Source organism: Geotrypetes seraphini, chromosome 1, assembly GCF_902459505.1.
Source record: "Geotrypetes seraphini chromosome 1, aGeoSer1.1, whole genome shotgun sequence".
NCBI lineage: Eukaryota > Metazoa > Chordata > Amphibia > Gymnophiona > Dermophiidae > Geotrypetes > Geotrypetes seraphini.
Genome location: NC_047084.1, coordinates 453,444,346 through 453,468,469, shown reverse-complemented (window position 1 = coordinate 453,468,469; position 24,124 = coordinate 453,444,346). Strand labels below are relative to the sequence as shown.

The following is a 24,124-nucleotide window of genomic DNA, read 5'->3' as shown; positions in this document are numbered from 1 at the left end:
TGGCTGCCGTCAGTTCTCGCAAGATCTGAGGCAGCTGTCCAGCAAGGGAGAGGCTCAGCATGGGGCAGTAGCGATGAAAGCTCGCTCCTGCTGATATACCGCTGGACCACCAGGATTTAAAAAGGCAAAAAAAGGTATAAGTTTCCCTGGCAGACAGCTGGGTGCTCACCTAAATTAGCCAGATGGAGCGCCCGGCTAAAAGACGCTAGGGAGAACACTGACATCACGGTGTGTAACACAATATTCACTCCATAAGACGCACAGACATTTCCACCCACTTTGGGGGAAAAAAAAGTCTCCTTTGGAGTGAAAAATATGGTAACATTGCTTTGAAGTACAAAGGCTGTGACAGCAAAGCCACTTCTGGAATGGAGGTAAAGCTGCTTTTTGTACAGGTGCAAGAATGGAAATTGCAGTTGTCTCTGTGGCACAACAGATGAAAACATTTGTCCAGTAAATTATTACAGTACATGTTTGTTGCAGTGACCAATTGTCTCCACAGGTGGAGGAAGCAAGAGAGAAACGGAAGTCTGCCAGGTACAAAGAGGTATATAAGCACAGGAACCTGGAGAACCTGCAGAGAGATGCTCTGAAGAGGCAGCAGGACTTTGAACAGAAGGTACAGACCTCTTGTTCTGTGTCCACACAGAATCCAAAGCCGAAGGTTTGGTTTCCTCTCTTTTTGATTATAGAGTTGTAAAACTTCGAGGTGCCTGTCTGTACAAATCTGGGCCTGGGGAGAAACACAGAAACACAGAACATGATGGCAGAAAAGGGCCACGGCCCATCTAGTCTGCCCACACTAATGAGAGATCACTGTTGCCGCCAGGCCTAGAGAAAAGACTACATCCAGCACAGACCCAATGAAAGAGGTGATGATAACTAAGAAAAATAATCGAGAGAGTGGGGAAAAACAAAAAAAAAAATTAGGAAATGTAAGAAAAAAATACCAAAGAAAAAAAGGAAAAATAAGAATAAGGATGGAGATTAAAAAAAATCAAATAAACATGTAAAACAAAATCTTTTCAGTACCCAATACCTAATATATTTTTGGTGTAGTAAGTGGGTGGCAGAGGAGTACAGACCTCCACGGGTGCCATCTTTGAGGGGTGCGCCAGTGCCTCTTCTGCTCTCTGCCCCCCTGCGTACCTCTTTAAAAGTTTGCCAGCTCGAGCAGCGTCTTCTACTTGCTGCTTGTGCCAGCCTTGGCTTCCTTTTGACGTCACTTTCTGGTCGTGGGACCAGGTGCTGAGGCCAGCGTAAGCAGCAAGTGGAGTATGCTGTTCGTGCCGGCAAACATTTCAAGAAGTATGAGGGGGGCAGTGGGTAAGATTGGGGAGGTGCACAGCACTGCGATGCCGGGTTCCACCCTCCCTCACTATGCCAGTGTTTGGATGGTACCCAAATGTTTAGAAAATATTTTCACCCTGCCTGATATGATGCCTGCAGTTTGGTTTAGAGCAGGGGTCTCAAAGTCCCTCCTTGAGGGCCAGAATCCAGTCGGGTTTTCAGGATTCCCCCAATGAATATGCATGCGATCTATGTGCATGCACTGCTTTCAATGCATATTCAGTGGGGAAATCCTGAAAACCCAACTGGATTCCGGCCCTCAAGGAGGGACTTTGAGATCCCTGGTTTAGAGGGTCTTTTCATTAACAGACTTTCTGGAAACAGTTATTACTCTAAAACCCTTAAGCCTTGCATGTTTTTGCTCTTCCTGTAGGAGATAGACTTAAAAAATTTAGAGAGCCACAAGCAGTTGGAGAATGAGAACTCCAGGAAAGCTTACTACCGGGAGTTTAAAAAGGTGAGTAATTTATTGCTTGCCCTCAAAAGGACAGGTATTCCAATAAAGGGTGTGTTATATAAATTATCTATGTATGCAGATGACATTTGTTATATGGGAGGAAGCCAGAGTTAGCTCTTTTGCCTTGCTGCAGACCATTGCTGATTTTGGTAGCTTTCTTGGATACAACTGCTGAATATGTGCTACAGTGAAAATTTGATATCACAATTTTCTTTTCCAAGGAAACTGCAAGGCATGATGTAATGAAATACTTTTTCACAAAAAGGTGGTAGATGCCTAAAATGCCTTCCTGGTTGAGATGGAAACAAAAATCGTGATGGAATTCAAAAATGCGTGGGATAGACACAAAAATCCCTAAATCAAAAAAAAAAATAAAAATAGTATCAAAACAAAACTTAGAACATCAACAGTTATAATTTAATTTAGGATACGCAGGAGTGGTGCTTAAATGGCAGCTCCAGGAGTAGAGAAGTGAAGCCAATGCCGGACAGATTTCTACAACTGGTAAGACAGATCAGGATAAGCCGGAGTGGACATCAGTGGTGACTCCAGTAGTTGGGCAGGGCAGACTTTGTTATGGTCTAAGCCATGAACATGACAAAGATGGTTCAGAAGCAAGTATGCATATTTTATACCATGTTTAAATCATATGCACATCATATAATCTGTTCAGGAAAGACAGGGGAGGGTTATATGTTGGGGGGAAGGGAACATCATATAGTAAAACATAAATGACAGCAGATAAAGACTGCCCAGTCTGCCCAACATTCACACACATTAATTCACTAGTTTTTTAGCCCGTTACATTAACGGGTGCTAGAATAGATGTGTAGGCTTAGGCATTTCTTTCTTTCTCCCTGGCTCCCTGTCTGTGTTTCTCTTTCTCCCTGCCCGCTGTCTGTCTTTCTTTGTCTCTCCATCCTGTCCAGCAGCACCCCTTCCTTGCTCCCCCTGTCCAGCAGTAGCCCTTCTCCCTTCCTTTTACCTCCCCCCTATCCAGCAGTAGCCTTTCTCCCTTCCTTTTACCTCCCCCCTGTCCAGCAGTAGCCTTTCTCCCTTCCTTTTACCTCCCCCCTGTCCAGCAGTAGCCTTTCTCCCTTCCTTTTACCTCCCCCTGTCCAGCAGTAGCCCTTCTCCCTTCCCTGTTCCCCCTGTCCAAGATCGTTCCCTGTTCCCAACAAATCACACCCCTTCCCCCCCCAAGTAAAGCAAGATTGCTCCCTGTGCCACTTCCCCAGCACACCCTCCTTTACTTAAACCAATGGAAGCTAGTTCACAGCTCCCCAGCACACACCCTTCCCACAAAACAAAGCAAAATAGCTCCCTTCCCCAAGCAGGCTTATCTGAGAAGTGTCGCTTGTTTTCTGAAGCAGCTGAGGTCACGCTGCAGGCTCCTTTTTTAAGCTGGGGGAAACTGTTGCGCGAAAACCTCCTCCTCCTCCACCACCACCACCACCGGCTCCTTATTTCATAAACTGCAACCAAAACACAACCGTCGCTAGGGAAACCGCCGCGCGGAAACTGACACAGGCTCTTTCTAAGGCGCATGCGGGGGCACGGCAGCACAGAGCCACGAAGATTGAAGTGCGCATGCGCGCTAAGGGTTTTATTATAGCGGATGGTTAAATTATCTTTCTTTGACATTTTTGGAACGTAGGTATTTAATTGTTGTGTGCTTAGAGAATATGTATGTCTTGTGTTGCTTGCTTAGAATTGTAGGATAAATGGGATATAAATTGTTTAAATAAACAAACAAACATAGACCGTAGAAGTTAGCCCTACTCCAGCCTATCCAAACCATCTTGTCATTTGTGGGGAAACAGACTGTAAAAGTCTGCCCAGCTCTGTCCTCACGTTCCATATTACTGGAGTTTCCGTCAAAGCCCTCTCCAGCCCATCTTTAATTAAATTGCCATATATGGGACACAGATTGTGTAAATCTGCGCAGTCCTGGTCTTAGTCTTCACAGCCAGAGTTGCCATCTAAGCACCATTCAACACATCAAACACATGTGCAACCATTTAAGTTGGGTTTTTTCCCCCATTAATTTTCTAATTAGATATCCTTTGTGTTCATTCCATATCATAGGATATTCGAATAAGGTGATCTTCGCCTTCTTGGGTTCTTGGAGACTTTCCACCTCTCAGGCTTATGTGCGCATTTGGCGTCTGCGTGTTCGGCGCAGGGCGTGCTTCCCCTTTGTGCGTCTTTGCCTCACATCTTGGAGTTTTTGCAGGATGGCCTGGAGTGGGGCCTTGCCTGGTCCTCCCTCAGGGTACAGCTTGTGGCTTTGTTTTCTTTTTACGGTCTGGTGCAGGGTTGGCGTTTGACCTCTTCTCCGGATGTGATTTGCTTCTGATGCTGCTATGAGTGTCAGAGCAGTGTTGGAGCATTTAACACTCCAGGCTGTGGTAGAAACCTCTATCGCGGTTTAGTAAAAGGGAGGTGTAAGTTCCTTCAGTACTCTCGGATGTATACCATCTGGCCCCATCACTTTGTCCACCTTTAGTTTAGCTAGCTCCTCACGAACACTATCCTCTGAAAATCATTTGGGGTCTTTCACACCTTCATCCCTATTTGCGTTGTTTTTTGCAGTCCCACTTCTGGCATTTCAGCTGTGAACACAGAACAGAAATATTTGTTAAGCAGGAGTAATCTAAGGAAATACTTTTTTACAGAAAGGGTAGTAGATGTGTGGAACAGTTTCCTGGTAGAGGTGGTAGAGACAGACTGTCTGATTTCAAGAAAACCTGGGATAGTCACGTGGGATCTCTTAGGGAGAGGGGAAGAGATAATGGTTACTGTGGATGGGCAGACTGGATGTTTCCATGTTTCTAATTCGGCCATATCTTTATCAAATTTTACATATTTTTCTCTTCACCCTTGTGTTTCACAATGCCACTTTTGCACTTCCTCCTATCACTAATAAAGGGGGGCAGGTCAAAAGCGCGCTGGGACAAAGGCGCGCCCAGACAATTGAGCGCAGCGCGGAGGTGCGCGCCGCAGAAAATTACTGTTTTTACGGCTATGACGGGGGGGCGTGGGGGGGAACCCCCCCCCACTTTACTTAATAGAGATCGCGCCGCGTTGTGGGGGGTGTGGGGTGTTGTAACCCCCCACATTTTACTGAAAACTTCACTTTTTCCCTGTTTTTAGGGAAAAAGTTAAGTTTACAGTAAAATGTGGATGGTTACAACCCCCCAAACCCCCCACAACGCCGGCGCAATCTCTAATAAGTAAACTGGGGGGGCTCCCCAACAAAACCACCCGTCGGAGACCCTAAAAAATGTAATTTTCTTCGGCGCGCGCCTCCGTCTTGCGCTCAGTTGTCGGCGCACACCTTTGTCTTTCGCGGGGTTGTCTATGAACCAATAAATGTCTTGTCCCACCGTTTTACCTTGTTGGCTATTTTTTCTTCCATTTGAAATTTGCTTTCCTGACTACTCAACCAGCCTCTTACCTTTTCCAGATATTTTTGCTTGTCTTTATCTTTCTGCGACCTTTTGTAGTTTATGAAAGTTAACCTTTTTTTCCTTACCTTCTCAGCTACTACTTTGAGAACCAAAGCGGCCTTCTTTTCCTCTTTTACTTACTTTCCTTACAAAATGGTTTGTTGCTCTTACAATAGCTCCTTTCAGTTTTGCCCACTGCTCTCCTACTTCTTCCAGATGTTCCCACCCAGACAATTCTTTGACATAATCCCCCAAGGGGGTCAAAGTCTTGTTGATCTGCTCTCGAGACTTAATAATAATCTGCAAGTCTTGGATTCCCATCTTCATCTAAAAAGCAATCCTCTACTTCTGTCTTCTCTTCCCTTATGTTGATCACAGATAGTGACTGTTTATAATGCCACAAGTAGAGTTCTCCAAGGACAAGCAGGCATAATATTCTCACATCCAATACAGACACTACCAAGAACATTGTCATTTTAAATAGGAGTCGGCACGAACCCATAAGAACATAAGCAATGCGTCTGCTGGGTCAGACCTGAGGTCCATCGTGCCCAGCAGCCCGCTTACGCGGCGGCCCCAACAGGTCCAGGACCTGTGCAGTGATCCTCTATTTATACCCTTCTATCCCCCTTTCCAGCAGAAAATTGTCCAATCCTTTCTTAACCCTTTCAGGACCATAAGGATCGTAGGCCAATTTTTGTGGTTTTTACGACATTTTTATGGTAAAAAGGGCTTGCAGATGCCAAAAAATTGATTTTTTTTTGTGAAATATCATTATTTTTATTTAAAAAAATCACACTTCTGGCTTATGGACAGTGTGGCAAGTGAATCTTCTCGTCAATCTAGCAACGACGCTAATGAATGAATGTCGGAACCAGTTTGTTTACATAAAGGCAGTATCATATGGAATCCGTACATATCAAATTTAGAACTGTAGACTATCCCAATCAAAATTTATAGGATTTTAAAGTTATGGGACAAATATGTCCCTTGGTCCTGAAAGGGTTAAACCCCAATACTGTACTCTGCCCTATTACGTCCTCTGGAAGCGCATTCCAGGTGTCCACCACACGCTGGGTAAAGAAGAACTTCCTAGCATTGTTTTGAATCTGTCCCCTTTCAGTTTTTCCGAATGCCCTCTTGTTCTTATATTTTTTGAAAGTTTGAAGAATCTGTCCCTCTCTACTCTCTCTATGCCCCTCATGATCTTATAAGTCTCTATCATATCCCCTCTAAGTCTCCTCTTCTCCAGGGAAAAGAGACCCAGTTTCTCCAATCTCTCAGCGTATGAAAGGTTTTCCATCCCTTTTATCAGACATGTCGCTCTCCTCTGAACCCTCTCGAGTAATTCCATATCCTTCTTAAGGTACGGCGACCAATATTGGACGCAGTATTCCAGATGCGGGAGCACCATCGCCCGATACAGCGGCAGGATAACTTCTTTCGTCCTGGTTGTAATACCCTTATTGATTATACCTAGCATTCTATTCGCTCTCTTAGCGGCCGCTGCGCACTGTGCCATCGGCTTCATTGTCATGTCCACCATTACCCCCAAGTCCCTTTCTTGGGTACTCTCGTTCACTAACATCCCTCCCATTGTATAGTTGTACCTCGGGTTTCTGCTTCCCAGATGCAATACTTTACATTTCTCAACGTTGAACTTCATCTGCCATCTCGTTGCCCATTCTCCTAGTTTGCTCAAGTCCCTTTGCAATTCTTCGCAGTCCTCTTTAGTCCGAGCTCCACTAAATAGTTTGGTGTCGTCTGCAAATTTTATTATCTCACACTTTGTCCCTGTTTCTAGATCATTTATGAATATATTAAATAGCAGCGGCCCAAGCACCGAGCCCTGCGGAACACCACTCGTGACCCTCCTCCATTCCGAGTAGTGGCCCTTCACCCCTACCCTCTGTTTCCTACCCGCCAACCAGTTTCTGATCCATCTATGTATGTCTCCGTCCACCCCATGGTTCTTTAGTTTCCGGAGTAGACGCTCGTGTGGCACCTTGTCAAAGGTTTTTTGGAAATCCAGGTATATGATGTCTATGGGGTCTCCTCTGTCCATCTGTTTGTTAATTCCTTCGAAGAAGTGCAATAAGTTAGTTAGGCACGATCTCCCCCTGCAGAAACCATGTTGGCTTGTTTTCAGAAGTTTGTTTCTTTCGAAATGTTCATCGATGTTTTCTTTTATCAGTGCTTCCGCCATTTTCCCCGGAACTGAGGTGAGACTCGGTCTGTAGTTTCCCGGGTCACCTCTTGATCCCTTTTTAAAGATGGGCGTGACGTTGGCTATCTTCCAATCCTCCGGAATCACTCCTGTTTTCAGGGATAGGTTGCAAATTTGCTGCAATAGTTCTGCTATCTCCTCCTTTAATTCTTTCAGAACCCTTGGATGGATTCCGTCCGGACCCGGGGATTTGTCAATTTTTAGATTTTCTATCTGCCTGCGTACATCTTCAAGGCTCACTTCCATGGATGTTAATTTTTCTGCTTGATTTCCATTGAAGAATTGCTCAGTTCCGGTATGTTGGTTGTGTCTTCCTTCATAAATACAGACGAAAAGAACATGTTAAGTCTTTCCGCGACTTCTTTCTCCTCCTTCACTACTCCCTTCCTGTCTCCGTCGTCCAGCGGTCCCACCTCCTCCCTAGCCGGCTGTTTCCCTTTAACATATCTGAAGAACGGTTTGAAATTTTGTGCCTCCCTGGCTATCCTCTCTTCATACTCTCTTTTGGCTTTATGAACCACATGGTGACATTCTTTTTGATACTTCCTGTGCTCTTTCCAGTTCTCCTCAGTTTTATCCTTCTTCCATTTCCTGAATGAATTTTTCTTAATGCCTATCGCTTCCTTCACTATTTTAGTGATCCATACCGGATCTTTTGTTCGACTCTTTTTGCACCCCTTTCTGAATCTGGGGATGTACAGATTTTGAGCCTCGCTCACCGTGTCCTTGAAAAAAGACCAGGCATGTTCCTCGACACATGCCTTGTCATCGGCAGAGGAGTTAAGAACTGGGAGTTTGGTCACTGACATGATGTTTTCTAGTTGGATAAGGAGGATTCTATCTTTGTCAGAGAATTTTAGTCTGCAAAAAATCCTGTTGGGAGCTTATATATCTTCAAACAGGCACTGCAAGCAAAACATAGGGCAGATTGAGGTGTTTGAAGTATGGAGAACAGGAGGCCCCATTAGGCTACATCTTCTGGAGCTGCCTCACTATCCAGTGTTTTTGGAAGTTAGTAGTGCAATAATGACTGAAATGTTAAAATATTGAAAAAGCATGGCTCTTATTATTTAATGAGCTTACCGTGCTCCCAGTAGTAGGGAAAGCATCTTTTTGAGGAAAGCATGTTTGTTGGCACAACAATGTAGCCTGGTATGATGACTGAAAGCAGCAACGAAGAGGCTGAGATTACAAAGGGTGTTCCAAGCTGTTTGGAAAGCTTAAAGGAGCTCCTTTCACACTGAGCACAAAATCAGGTGCTGAATATGTGATGGTTAGTGATAAGGGTATGGAAAGGGGCATGAGAGTAGCTAGTTGCTCTACTGAAGATACGATGAGAGACTATAGGGGAGGGATGTGTCTGACACCTAGAGACAGGTGTCTTGTGGTTTATGCTGAGCAGACTTGTTGAATATGAAGGGTGTAAGGACCATCATCACACTGCAGAGGAAGATCTGTGGTAAAAATATAAGCAGTTTACCTGAGGTTGTGATTTGGGGGTGGGTAAGGATAGGGAAGAGATAGAAAGAGAAAATGCTACATACTGGTATTTGAATTTGGGAATATCAAGATGGCTGCTTTGTTTTCACAATAAGCAGATTGAAATACAATGCACAGGTATGTGAAGGGATGGGAGTTATAGAGTGTGAGCATGTGTATGATAACATCTATTTTAAGCTGCTAGCAACCTTTTACTCATAGAATTATAATATTTGTGCAATATTATTGCTTTTGTTGTCTGATCAGCAATTATAGGTACGGTATGTGTATGGTGCAGTTTTAATCAATAAATAATTTTAAAGTTATATCACATGGTCATGCTCCTTCCCTCTGTCTTTAGCACAGAAGTCCCATGCCTTCTGACAATTTTGGGATTCTTCTTGAGGTTTTCCGAATGTCCTAGCTTTCACTTTATGTGGTTTCCATTGTGTAGCTCTGTGGATGTTTTGCTTTGTCCTCCATAGTCACTATCTTAGGAAGTACCTAATATTTTAAAATCATTTTAATTAAACAATTTGTTTTTCTCCCTGGTAAAGGCAGCAATATAAAGTTTAGAGTAGATAGCAACAGGGCTGTGGAGTCGGTAGATAAATGTTCCGACTCCGACTCCTCAGTTTTTTGTACTTCAGACTCTGACTCCGACTCCAGGTACCCGAAATTTCCTCTGACTCCGACTCCTCGACTCCGACTCCACAGCACCGGTTAATTTTCAGATCGTTAAAATGGAATGTCAAGTTGAGAGAAATGAGCATTTTCGACACCACCTTCTTTTTGCTTTTAATCAAGGTTCTAAGGCCGCAGAAGCTGCTCGCAACATTTGTGCTGTGCATATAGTGGGTGCTATAGCTGAAAGAACCGCTCGTGATTGGTATGCCAAGTTCAAAAATGGAGTCGGTAGATAAATGTTCCGACTCCTCAGTTTTTTGTACTTCTGACTCCGACTCCGACTCCAGGTACCCGAAATTTCCTCCGACTCCGACTCCTCGACTCCGACTCCACAGCCCTGGATAGCAAGCATATATAAAAACCAAACATCAGGGAAAATGGGTAATAAATAAAGCAACGCTGTAAAAAATGCCAAAATTGAATCTTTTTTTATTTCATTTGTCCTCCGTGGGGGATGTGAGGCAGTTTTGAAAGTCCCTGGAGGGAGCTGGGGGTCACATAGGAGGGATATTAATTTTCTCACTGTTGACCTTGACCTTGCAGGTGGTGGAACTGGCTGATGTGGTTTTGGAAGTACTAGATGCTCGAGACCCCCTGGGCTGCCGTTGCCCTCAGGTGGAGCAAGCTGTGGTCCAGGCAGGAGCAAATAAAAAACTTGTCCTGGTGCTAAACAAAATTGGTAAGTGCACAGGGATGGACCTGAGTTCACATGCAGGGTGAGTGGTTACACTTACTTCAGGTATCCATGTATGCAGCTTCTGACATGACTTAGTGGCATGTTCTCACATCTCTTCTCCAGCAGTCTCTGCTTTGCTTCATGATGAGTTGTTTTTCTCTCTCCCTTCCAGACCTCGTTTCCAAAGAAATAGTACAGAAGTGGCTACGATACCTGCGGAATGAGTTCCCCACTGTTGCTTTCAAAGCCTCCACGCAGCAGCAACTCAAGAACTTGGTAGGTGCTATGAATTACTATTTGCATGCGCTTGTTCTCTCCTCTGGAGCTCACTCTGCCATTCTTTTCCCTCTCTCACCCAGTACTCTTGCCAGTACTGAAACAATTTTCTTTCTGGTTTTCAGCAACAGAGCCGAGTGCCTGTTAGCCAGGCTTCAGCGGAGCTCCTGAGTTCCAGCACTTGCCTGGGAGCTGACTGTTTGATGAAACTGCTGGGGAATTACTGTCGGAGCCAGGACATCAAGACTGCCATCACCGTTGGGGTTGTGGGTAGGTTAATTATGCAAGGGGCTTCCATACATAGGGAACACCTCACCTCGTCACAGTGTACCTCAGAATGCAGCATGTTTATGCCAGGAATGAGCCAACCTGGGAGATCAAGACAGCATTTGATCTCTGGTCATTGATTGCAGGTTTTCCCAACGTGGGGAAGAGTAGTCTGATCAACAGCCTGAAGAGAGCCCGGGCCTGCAACGTGGGAGCAACCCCTGGTGTCACCAAGTAAGAGAGAGAGAGAGCACTCTCAGCAAGCCTCACAGAATTGTTCCGAGGATAGAAGTTGGCTTCTTTTTCTCCTTACCTCTGGGATGATATTAGTATATAGTATCTTTGGGGACAATTGTATAAAGGGCACCAAGATGCAGAGTGTTGAGTGCTAATTCTATAACGGCATCTGGAAGCCCGGATACCGTTGTAGAGTACTGGCGTAAGTCGACATTTACACACCAGCATTTAGGCTTAGCCATTGCAATATCGGGTGTAAATGCACACCTAAATGTAGCACTTTAGCATATGACTAAAATGTTCTGTTAGTTATGCATGTAAATGTAGCACCTGCCCATGCATTTCTCCTGTGCACACTCCCTCACATTTATATGCTGTGAGTTGCATGCTATTAAAGAATATTACTTAGCACTTACAGTCTTGTACCTAAGTGCTAGTATTCTATAATTTTCGCCCCTAAGTTTAGGTGACCTTTAATAGAATGAGGGGGGGTCTGTGAGCAATGGTTAAGTCCCAATACCTATGGTGTACAGTGTGCTACATTCTCTGTCAAGTGATTTACTTGTGAATTATTGTTTAAAATTGATACAAGTAAAATGGGTTTAAAAAAAAAAAAAAAAGAGCCACATTCTTCCTCTCTGCCCTTTCCAGTATCTGTGCCCAAGATCACAAGGAGCAGCAGTGGATTTGAACTGAGCTTTCCTGGCTGTTGGCCTAATGCTCTAACCACTAGGCTACACCTCCCCCCTTCTGTCTTTTTTGGAAGAGGGTGGGGAGGGTTATGCAGGCTCCCCAAAAGATACTGAGGGAAGACAGCCACAGTTATCATGTTTTCTGCCTTTCCTGGGAGTGATGCTTCACTGTGAGAAGTCCCCCTTGGCCCTTCATTATCCTCCTTTTCCACACTTTGTTATTCCACAGGTGTCTCCAGGAAATCCACCTGGACAAGCACATCAAGCTGCTGGACTGTCCGGGCATCGTCATGGCCACTGCTGCCTCTGACATTGCTGTCATCCTGCGTAACTGCGTGAAGATTGAGCAGCTGGCAGACCCAGTGAGCCCTGTGGAGGCCATCTTGAGACGCTGCAATAAGCAACAAGTGAGGCATTGCCATTTCTTTTGTGCTGCAGATCTGTAACATAGCCATATGGAAGTGTAATTCTCAGGCCCAGTTATGAGGTTTCCTCAGTCACAGGACACTGAGTAGTGCCTATAAGGGGTTTGGTGTCATATGAAGATACCTTTTCTCACTATCTCAGCTTTTACATATGCTTGTTTGTTTATTTATTTATTTATGTAAAAAACTTTAAGAACATAAGAAGAGCCTTACTGGGTCAGATCAATGGTCCATCCAGCCCAGTTTCTCATCCTCAAAGGTGGCCAATCCAGGTCACCAGCACCTGGCAAAAACCCAAATAGCAGCAACATTACATGATGCTACCGATCCAGGGCAAGAATAGCATCCCCATGTCCAGGAAATTGGCCAAACCTTTCTTTAAAACAGCTACGTTAACTGCTTTTACCGAAACCTCTGGCAAAGCATTCCAGAGCTTAACTATTCTTTGGGTGAAAAAATATTTCCCTGTAACTTCGAGTGTCCCCTACTCTTTGTAATTTTTGACCGAGTCAAAAATTGATCCACTTGTACTCGTTCTACACTACTAGGGGTTTTGTAGACTTCAATCATATCTTCCTTCAGCCGTCTCTTTTCCAAGCTAAAGAGCCCCAACCTTTTAGACTTTCCTCAAACGAGAGGAGTTCCATCCCCTTTATCACCTTGGTTACCTTGGTCACTCTTCTTTGAACCTTTTCTAGTTCCACTATATCTTTTTTGAGATAAGGCAACCAGAATTGAAAGCAATACTCAAGGTAAGGTCACACCATGGAGCAATACAGAGGCATTACAACATTCTTAGTCTTGTTAACCATCCCTTTTTTTAATAATTCCTAGCATCTTGTTTGCTTTTTTAGCTGCCACCGCACATTGAGTGGAAGGTATTGTCTACAGTGACACCCAGATCTTTTTCTTTTGCACTAACCCCCAAGGTAGAGCCTAGCATCTGGTAACTATGATTTGGATTATTCTGTGCATCACTTTGCATTTGTCCACATTAAATTTCATCTGCCATTTGGACACCCAGTCTTCCAATTTCCTAAGGACCACCTGCAATTTTTCACAATTTGCATACGTTTTAACAACTTTGAACAATTTAGTGTCATCTGGAAATTTAACCACCTCACTCATCGTTACAATTTCCAGATCATTTATAAATAAGTTAAATAGCACCAGTCCAGTATAGATTCCTGTGGCACTCTACTATTTACCCTCTTCCACTGAAAAAAAATGGCCATTTAACCCTACCCTGTTTTGTCTCTGATAACCAATTCCTAATCCACAACTGAATATTGCCTCCTATCCACTTATACCTAAGCAGATTACAAAACAAAAACAATATATAGATAACATTTCCATTAATCACTTCATTCCTTCAGTCACTGCTTGTTTACCACTTAAAAAGCTTCTATATAAAGAGATGTTTTTAATAAATTTTTTAAATTCTCAAAGTTATTATTCATTCTCATTTGCCCAACCAGATTATTCCAAAGCGTCATCCCTGCCACCAAAATAGTCATAGCTCTGGTACTAGCATACCGCACATGCTGTAATTCATGAACAGATATGTTTTCTTGCTCAGGTACTGGAGTACTACTCCATCCCCAACTTCAGGAACACCATGGAGTTTCTGGCGGTGCTATCAAAGCGGAAGGGCATGCTAAGGAAAGGAGGGGTCCCGGACCATGAGAAAGCAGCCAGAGCTGTGTTAACTGACTGGACAAGGTGAGCAAGCACTGTCCCATCTTCTGACCTCTTACAGAATGGAGCAATAGAAAGGCTGTTCTAGCAGCAAGGAGTCACTGCTGATGGTCTGAAATCAGATGGTGCTGACTACCCATCAGCTCATCTTGCAGATTTGTAACTGAGAAGACAGTGAGCAATGCTTAAAACAAATAGAATTGACAAGACTTTCTTGTGTGCTTCAACATTAATAGGTCCTGACATGGAATGTATCTGCGTTAGTTTGAAACCACCCCATGCTTAGGAGCTTAGTTAGTCAATGCCAAAAGCACAATAAGCTGCAGCCAATACTGCTATCTCTCCTCCGCATACTTACATACTGTATTAGTATTGTTTAAATAATATACTATCTATATAATAAAACCGTAGGCGGCGCATGCGCAGTCTAATCCGCGTGCTTCCGTGATCCGTATGTCCGTGGCCGGCAAGAGTGCACATGCAAACTTACAACAGCTCGCACTCACGGTCTGGCTGGCTCTTTAAAGTTTTTTTCGGTGCCGGCTCACCTGCTCCGACTTCCTCTTCCTGCCAGTCTCAGCCGGACTCACTCCTCCCCCCCTGGCAGCCCTGAACCTGTTCCTCCGTTCCCCGCCCGACGGGCCGGTGAGTGCTGCGCCAGGGGCAATGCAGGTGGAGACTATCGGCGGCGGAGCCGGAGGGAAGGGGGGGTGGGAGGCACGCGAAGCTGCAAGTCGCCGACTCCACCCCCCCCCCTCTCTCGAACCGCACAAGGACTGCCGTTGACGAAATTTGCCCCACCGTTCCTTCCCTTCCTCCATCAGGTACAGTTCAGCTACGCCTATGTTAAAAGCAGCTGCTTTGAAATTGGAGTCCTGCCGCCACCGTAACACGTTCCCTCTGCCGCGGTCCCATATGTCAGAGAAGGGGCGGGACCAAGGCAGAGGGGAACGTGCTACGGCAGTGGCAGGCCTCTGATTTCGATGCGGCTGCTTTTAACATTGGTGGAGCTGCACTGCACCTGATGGAGGGAGGGAAGGAAAGGTGGTTGTGCGCTGTTGAGCCCCTCTGCACGCGCCCAAACCAAAAAAGGAGCCAGGACTCTTCCCCACCCGGCGCCGGCAGACCCGAAAAACGGCCCTACCGAACAGACCCGCGAGCAGGGTTGCCATGGAAACCTAACCGGAATTACATGCAGTCGGCAAGGGTCAGTGAGAGGGGATCAGGAGCTAAAGAGAGATTGAAAAAAACAAACAAACAGTGCACAAGTAGAGAGAGACACACAGTCACAGAAGGACAGGGGGCTAGAGCAGAGATGCTTGCAGGGAGAAAAAGCTAAGCAGTAATGTTACAGCTTGAGAGTGCAGACTGAGGAAGAAAGCAGAGACAGCGCTACACAGGGAAATGGAGGGAGGAAAGAGACAGAAAGAAAAATACAGATAGACATAAATTCTAGCACCCGTTAATGTAACGGGCTTAACGACTAGTATATCTATATATATAGAGAGAGATTTAAACAGCTTCTCAAAAGCTAACCTCACTACTCTTAAACACTGCCTCTCTCTCTCTTTGCTTACAGCGGGAGGATAAGCTACTTCACCCACCCCCCAGAGACACATACACTGCCCACCCACATCAGTGCAGAGATTGTGACAGAGATGGGAAAGGCTTTTGACTTTGAGGAACTTGAGCGAGACAACCAGACTGCACTGGCACGTGAGTGACTGATGGGGGGGGAGGGGGAGGAGAGCCAGAGAGCAAGGTAGCTCTATACTTCCTGGAGACCCTGCCCACAGTTTTGGCTGATATTACTGTAATTTGTATACCCATTCTCTCTGGATGCTGCATCACGTTACCATTATGCCTAAAGGCTGAAAGTACTGGGTCAACCAGCAGGAGGGGTAACGAGAGTTGTATTATCTGGGGATGGAATCTGAAGGGCAGTGTTCGCTAAGCTTTCTGTGGCCACAGTCTTTGCAATCCATACCAATTTTCCTGACCCTCATACAGCATTGGATGGGCTGCTGTAATCATCCCTGCCTTTGGTGGAGTTTGCCCAGGCCTTTTTATAGCACAGCCCAGTGGTTCTTAAACCTGTTCTGGGGGACCACCAGCCAGTCAGGTTTTCAAAATATCCCTAATGCATATGTATGAGGCAGATTTGCATATAAGAGGTTTGCCTGCTCCTGCTTTTTGCCTGCTCGCACCGCAACTGACATCTCCAGGGCTCCCAGGCCACCTCTCTTCCTCTGGGGCTTGGCGTGTGAGCGAGCTCCGCCCCCCAGAAGCAGCCGGGAAACCTCCTGAACTGCGGCAGTTGAGCTGTTTGCCTGCTCTTGCCTGCTCGCACAGCAACAGACACCTCCAGAGTTCCCAGGCCACCTCTCTTCGTCCGGGGCTCGACATGTGAGCAAGCTCCGCCCCCCAGTAGCAGCCAGGAACACTCCTGATCTGCGGCAGTTGAGCCATTCGCCTGCTCCTGCCTTTTGCTTGCTCGCACCGCAACTGACATCTCCAGGACTCCCAAGCCACCTCTCTTCCTCCGAGGCCAGACTCCAGCCGACCCTGCTGAGCAGCGTTAACCTGGCGAAGGCACTGCAACCGCTGGCTTCGGCCATGGAGAGGAGCGTCCCCCACAGCCACCGCGAAGGGGAGGCCATGGTTAGCCCAGATGGCATGGTCGCCGAGGAGCCGCGCACGGTCAAAATGGCACAATACCTGTCCAAAAAGAGACAAGTTCATCAGGTTTGGCATGCAGGAGGAGGATGTGAACTTCTCGGTCGAGTTCGAAAAGCAGAGACACTGGATCTGGGGCTTCCGGTGTGTTGGCAAGGATCGGATGATACCTGGTGAAATTTGGCGGCCTAGCAGTGAAGTCATCTCAATCTGGACTTTAATCCGACTGTTCAGATTTTTATTTTCACTTTTTTTTTTTTTTCCAGTTTATGTTTTATTGTTAATTTCATTCATTGATTTGCCCCTTGTTTTGTTTTATTTTTAACATTTAAATTTCTCCAAAATTCTATTGCTCAATGGTTCCCCCTTTCTGCAGCTATTCCTATCTCTCTTCTTTTCTACCTTTCAAAGTCCTTAGATCAATGTAGTCTTGTTAGAATGTTTATTTTCTTATTTTTTCTTCCATTTCTATTTCTTACTTTTATTACTCAACTAATTGTTATTTTTCCAGGTACTTCAGTTAGATTGTGAGCCTTCGGGACAGTAAGGGAATTTCTAAGTACCTATTCTTTATTTATTTATCTTATTTTTATTGTATCCTTTAATGTATATTTCTCTGTAAACCTATATTACTTATAATTTTAATGCACACTATTGTCTATTTTCTGTAAACCGCTTAGAATCCTAAAGGAGTTTAGCGGTATATAAGAAATAAATTACATTACATTACATTACAGGCATGCAAATCTGTCTCATGCATATTCATTACTTAACCACCAATGCACAAACACCAACGGGATTTATAAAATGCCTTCAATAGCTCTAAGTTAATTATACAATAATTCCATACAAAAAGGAGCTATATTCTTAAACCATATATTGTATAAATAATTATCATTTATTCAATTATTCAATAACAGTGGTACCTCGGTTTGCGAGTGCACTGATTTGCAAGTGTTTTGCAAGACGAGCAAAACATTTGCAAAATTGGTGCCTTGGAAACTGAGCTTGCCTCGATTTACCAGCCCCCCCCCTGCGATCTGGCATCCCCCACGCACCCATCCACCCACCCGAACACATTGCTTACCCCCATCTGGTACCGGAGAGAGCGAGAACTCGAAGGCCTTGAGCATGCGCAGATGCTCAATGCCCAGCAAAAAGAAGACGGCAGATCTTCGGGCACTGGCACCGGCATGTCCTGTGCGTTGGTGCCGATGCCAGATGGGGGTAAGCAATGTGTTCAGGTGGGTGGATGGGTGCGTGGGGGATGCCAGATCGTGGCGGGGGGGGGCGCGACACGAGCGGAGGGGATGGCGGATCACGTGGAGGGGAGGCCTTCGTGAGCGGGGGAGCAATGCCGGTTCTCGGGGGGTAGAGCAGCGCTGCTAGCCTCGGGGGGTGGGGGTGGGTGGGAAAGTATCAAGCAAGTCTCCCTTAGTTCCTATGGGGAAACTCGCTTTGATATACAAGTACTTTGGTTTACGAGCATGCTTCTGGAACGAATTATGCTCTTAAACCAAGGTTCCATTGTTTCTCATTTTTTGAGGCACTTCACTTTTGGCAGTGACCCTTAGCGAATTAAACACACAGGCATTTGTTGTTACCCTTATTCTTTGCAGTATATCTTATACCTTATTTACCATGGACCCCTGATGAAGGTGTACTGTCCGAAACAAGGACCTTGTCAGGTCCCTTGGTTGGTAAAAAGGTTTTTATATTACTGCATTTTTATTTTGGTACAATAAATCCTGCCTGCATCTTGTACATTGCCTACAGTTTCTGTTGGTTTTTACTCATTTTATTACACCATATATCTTAAAATTCATTTAAACAATATTCTCTCATACGTACATTCATATCATATTAATATCTATGAAGCCCTCCCAAGCTATCCTATTTATCCCAGCTTAAAAGTTCATTTTCTACATGAAGCAATGTCCAATCACTAAATCATAAAAAATCTTCATCACTGTGCCAACTTTCACTTTTCTTGTCTTTTCCTTCCAGTTTCAACTCTTCTCCTTATGTCATTCACCTCGAACAAAATCAACAGTTAAGCCCACCACAGCTCTGTGTTTCGCCTTTCAGCTTCGTCGGGGGCTTTAGATTGTTGATGGCTTCAATTATTCACAAATTCTATAATATACAATATCATTCAATCACACCATACCTAAATAAACCTTACAATATACTCATATTATCAGCATTAAATTTATATAAATACTTAATTCATACTTTATTATTCATAATACTTTATATCTTGGCCACACACAAGTGTGAGAGTTCTAAACCAGAACCTTTCCACAGCATCACCTCAACTGAGACTAAAATTGTCTTTACTTTTCCTTTCCCTGATTGGTTTTTAAACTTTATTTACAGCTGTCCCCAATTATAACAAATGCCATTCCACTTCCTTGTTTAAACCATGAGGTTCAACTGTTCCCCAGGGGTGAATCAATTTTTGCTGTTTTCTTAATAATATATCTGAAATGTTACCTCTTCGAATCAATTGGACAGTAATCAGCACCACAAATTTTAAGTCATTCACCTCATGTTTATATTGCACCCAGTGGGCTACCAACGGAAGATCTACTTTCTCAAGCCGTAAATTGCTCATATACTGAGCAATACGCTGTTTGATTTTTCTCCTTGTCTGGCCTAAATACCATAATTCACTATTTGACTCGTATTACAATCTGTCCTGTCATGCAAGTAGAATACCTTGTCACAATTAGAATATTAATATGATTAGTCTCCAATACAAAACGGCAATAAACACACCCACTACACTTACTATGACTTCCCCCATTCATTCTTCTCTTATTATTCCTATTGGACAACAGCTCACAAAGGTTCCGCCCCTGAGTGTACACAAACCTCGGCATATCCTGAAGCTTCTCAGGAAGGCTAAGAATGTGCCAGTGTTGATGTATTATTTGTCTCAATTGGCAAGATTGAGTTGAATAAGGAAGAGTACATGTTAACCTTTTATCCTCACTATCTCTTTCTTTTTTCAACATTAACCATCTCCTGTTTGTATATTTTGCTTTTTTAAAAGGGCATTTAATTATTTTCTGAGGCTAAGCTCTCTGACTAACCGCTTAGTCATGGTACACGCTTGAGACTGAAATTCTGCTGGTTCACTGCACAAACGCTTAACCCGCAAAAACTGTCCCACTGGAAACTGTCCCTCAGAGACTTAAGATATAGAAAGTGAACTTTTAAAGCTGGGATAAATAGGGTAGATTGGGAGGGCTTCATACATATTAATATGATAAGAATGTATATATGAGAGAATATTGTTTAATTGAATTTTAAGATATATGGTGTAATAAAATATGAGTAATTTAATAATTGAATACATGATAATTATGTATACAATACAGTATATGGTTTAAGAATATAGCTCCTTTTTGTATGGAATTAATGCATATTCATTAGAGATATCTTGAAAACCCGACTGGCTGCAGAATCCCCAGAACAGGTTTAAGAACCACTGGCACAACCTATTTTTTGGGTCCACCCTAGTTGTAACCGCAAATGTGTTTTTGGGACCCAATTTGGGAAGCAATGCTGGTAGAGTACTATTTCCTTACAATTCCATTGTAGAAATGCCCTCTGGTCCAGATGGGATTGCTATGGAGACCTGTGGCCTGACAAGCAGCACTGAAGAAGTTAAGCAGGCATTCGAAGAGCTGAAGGATGCTGAAATTGCCATGGATGAGGACAGCAAAGACTTGGAGGTTTGCCTTCTCCTTCCTAGAAATCCTCTTGCATCTATAATCTCTTTGGGAAGGACAAGATGGGCAGAAGAGCAGAACTTTATCAAAATAAAATAAAACTTTAAAGTAGAGTTTGGAAATGATAAGATGCTGTGGGTTATCATGATACCACAACTATATCTCTCAATGCCGCTCTCTCTGCTTAATAGATTACTTTAGTCAAACTATCAGGGCTTCAGACATGCCATTTGGTCACCACACAATTTTTTGTGTTTGCTTGGTTGCCAAAATTCTTCTCACTGGCTATGGCTTCTTCACTAGCCCCTACTCAATATGTTTCACAATTTTTTGGTTTTTTTTAAGTGCTTCATTATATCTCAAACTTATTAAAGTGCTTAATGTCAATAACTTAACCATTATAAAAACTGGTTAAAATTTATCTTGTTATTATTTTTCTTGATGATCTTATCTCATCGGGAAAGGGACCTGTCATATCCGACATGTTTCGCCGACAGGCTGCTTCAAGAAAAGGTCCCCCCTTCACAACTTATTCTGCACCATCCTGATCCACACAAAAATTTCTGTGTGGATCGGGATGGTGCAGAATAAGTATTTGTACTGCAACAGAGGAGACAATTGGCATATGAAGTAGGCCTTGTGCTTTTTATTTGTAATCATATTCTATATTGTAGCGCTTTGTCTGCCAGTATCTCACTCAGCACTGCTCCTGCAGCTACACTATCATTCCAGGTGGATTTACAGTATGTAAATGCACAGAGGCTGTCAGAAGACTGGGCAGGGTAACATCTCTCGAGTCATTTAGCATGATGATTTAGTAAATTTTTGGAGGAATAGCAGGGATGTTTAGTTGTCAACATGCTGCATGTGAGAAAGTGTAATCTGTCCTTTTTCCATTCTTCCAGTTTGGTCCCATGACAGTAGAAATCAAAGTCAGTAGCAAGAACAAACAGGAGGCCACTGCAGCAGTAAGAGTTCCAAGAGCACCCAGTCTCCAAGAGATTCAAGCCCTGGATCCACTTTTGCAAGGTCAGGGCTTGCGGGTGGCAAGTAAAAGACGGCGGAAACTGCAGAAGCGGGCAGGTAAGTTGGGTAGAGGCCTCTCTGCTGAAGAGGGTATGGAACAGGGGAACCAAATCCACAAACTCAAAGACGCAAAATAAGGAGTGGAATTGTCTTTAATAGACTGGTGGACACAATCTCTTATATAAATGTCCTTTTATTCATCCAAAACCTCAATGACTCAACATGTACATGTTTCGGCTGAAAAGGCCTGCTTCAGGAGTCTTGAAAGTCTTCAGGGTATTATCGAATGATGTATCCACTAATATGCAAATTTCCAAGTTGCTAATACGGTATTTGGTCTTCTGAAAGAAGTTACAGAAGCCAAAAGGTGTCCTGGGCGTTCTTGATTAAAAAGAACACTCGGGACACCTTTTGGCTCCCATAACTTCTTTCAGATGACCAAATACCGTATTAGCGACTTGGAAATTTGCATATTAGTGGATACATCATTTGATTTTGCCCTGAAGACTTTCAAGACTCCTGAAGCAGGCCTTTTCAGCCGAAACATGTACATGTTGAGTCATTGAGGTTTTGGATGAATAAAAGGACATTTATATAACAGATTGTGTCCACCAGTCTATTTAGGACAATTCCACTCCTTATTTTGCCTCTCCACTGAAGAGACATACTGTAACCCCATTATCTGGATAACATCTCACCGATATGAACATGCATCTTTCCCAGTTAGAGCCTAACGATCATGAGGGTCTCTTTCACAGCTTCAGCCTTGTACTCTCCTCACTCTTAGATTGCCCTGTGCTTTGGTGGCTTTTAGCTGAAGCCTTGAATTGAGTCCCAAGGTGCTATATTGTTGTACAGTCTTCTCCCACTCTTTCTACTGCTGTTCTTCTAAGCCCAATGTCTGAGAATTCTGGTGGATTAATGCTTAATTTTTTGAAGTCTCTATTTCCTTCCTCTCATTTGTTTTTTTTTGTTATTTTAGATAAAATTGCAACAAAGCTCTCAGACACACTGACGTCTGCCATGGCATTCAACCTTTCAGATGACTAAAGCGTGGCACAGTTGAGAGTCTGTAAGCCACACTACTACTTTCCTGGAGAGAGACTGGAATTATTATCCTGTTGCCACCTTTATAAACTCTGCAATCTACTGTGGCGGGGGATGGTACTGCCCTTCATATGGCACAGATACGAGATTGACGGTGCTGTTGAAAGCATGTAAATTATGTGAATTGATGCAGTAAGAAGTCAGTCGGCTTTGTGTACTGCAGAAAGACAAGAATGACTGTGCTGTCAATATGTGTGTGTGTGGGGGGGGGGGGGAGAGGGAACAGCACTGCTGCCCCCTGCTGTGGAGACTGGAATGGCAGGGACTTGTTAGCTGGGTCCTCTTCCAGGAACACCCACGCTAGTGTACCTCTCCTCAGTCTCGAGCCATACATCTGCATTTCTGGGACTTTCTGGTGAGTCTCGCTTTTTCATGTCAGTGTGAAGGGTGCGATTATTTGACCCTCTAAAATAAAATATCAATAAAAATATATGTAAAAAAGTTATATATATCTATATATTTTTTTTTAATTCTTTATTCAATTTTTAAACTACAGAAGTGCACAATAATTAATACACTTAAATAGAATATTAAAATTAAAGCACATTAAACTTACTAAAAAAATTTTTTTTAAAAAAAGGAAAATTATTTCCCCCCACCCCTCTATTTATTTATTGAGTTATATTTATTTTAAATTATGAGAAAACAATTAAAGATAGAGATTACAACTACTAAATTACACAACAAAATCCTGAGTAGTGTAGAGCAGACACAAGTGAATCAACTTTTTACTCTGTCAAAAATGACAAAGACTAGGGGACACTCAATGAAGATACAGGGAAATACTTTTAAAACCAATAGAAGGAAATATTTTTTCATTGAAAGAATAGTTAAGCTCTGGAACTCGTTGCCAGAGGATGTGGTAACAGTGATTAGTAGTGATTAGTGATCAGTATAAGGCATCTGGATGGAAGTTTTGCCCCCAGGTCCATTTTGCCCTCAGCTGTTTCGCTCCCAGATTTACTGCTGTACTAAATTGCATTATCATAATCATTACTGACCCAGCATTGACCTCTCATTTCAAAGAGGTCAAGGTAGATGACTTTAAAATATGCAATGTCACCTCAGTAACAACTATACAAAAATAGACAAATATACCCCCTCCCTTTTTACTAAACCGCAATAGCATTTTTTAGCGCAGGGAGCTGCGCTGAATGCCCCATTCTGCTCCCGACACTCATAGGCTCCCTACGCTAAAAACCACTGTTGCAGTTTAGTAAAAGGGAGCCATAGTACAAAATATAGATAGCAGCTATAAATTCTCAAAACGAGAACTCACGGTAACCATTCTGATGACAGCTCTGCACGGGGCTGGAGCATAGGAAGATCGCTTCTACCCTGTTTCATCGCTAGATCACCAGGTAAGGTTCCGGGGAGGCTTGGACAGCTTAAAAATAGGCAAAAAATGAAAAGTTTTTTTGTAAAAAAAAATTGCAAATAACTGAATCCGCGGATACTGAAACCGTGGATTCGGAGGAAGAAGTGTACAATAATTAATAGAAGAGAGCAAAGGAGGTAACCAGGTAAACCACAGAGGTAAGGCCAGGAAATTAGATGGACTCAGTCCTGAGGGCATCGTTAAACAAACATGTTTAACATGCCTCACTTTCCAAGCTACGTCGGAGGAATCACCAGTCTTAATACAGTCCAGT

The 24,124-nt window shown here is 43.7% G+C and overlaps 1 protein-coding gene across 3 annotated transcripts in view; it reads left to right on the top strand.

The window, feature by feature from the left end:
* The window catches only part of GNL3L (G protein nucleolar 3 like), a 66,648-nt gene extending 43,731 nt beyond the window's left edge, over positions 1 to 22,917 (top strand). For all 3 annotated transcript variants that reach the window (XM_033921722.1, XM_033921732.1, XM_033921744.1), the window contains exons 4-15: positions 503 to 619; positions 1,724 to 1,807; positions 10,196 to 10,331; positions 10,501 to 10,604; positions 10,730 to 10,874; positions 11,018 to 11,105; positions 12,030 to 12,207; positions 13,805 to 13,947; positions 15,503 to 15,639; positions 20,209 to 20,342; positions 21,245 to 21,422; positions 22,348 to 22,917. In XM_033921722.1, coding sequence (XP_033777613.1) covers positions 503 to 619; positions 1,724 to 1,807; positions 10,196 to 10,331; positions 10,501 to 10,604; positions 10,730 to 10,874; positions 11,018 to 11,105; positions 12,030 to 12,207; positions 13,805 to 13,947; positions 15,503 to 15,639; positions 20,209 to 20,342; positions 21,245 to 21,422; positions 22,348 to 22,415 — 1,512 coding nt within the window. In that variant the 3' untranslated portion in view covers positions 22,416 to 22,917. The remainder of the gene's footprint in view (positions 1 to 502; positions 620 to 1,723; positions 1,808 to 10,195; positions 10,332 to 10,500; positions 10,605 to 10,729; positions 10,875 to 11,017; positions 11,106 to 12,029; positions 12,208 to 13,804; positions 13,948 to 15,502; positions 15,640 to 20,208; positions 20,343 to 21,244; positions 21,423 to 22,347) is intronic.
* The last annotated feature ends 1,207 nt before the right edge of the window (positions 22,918 to 24,124 follow it).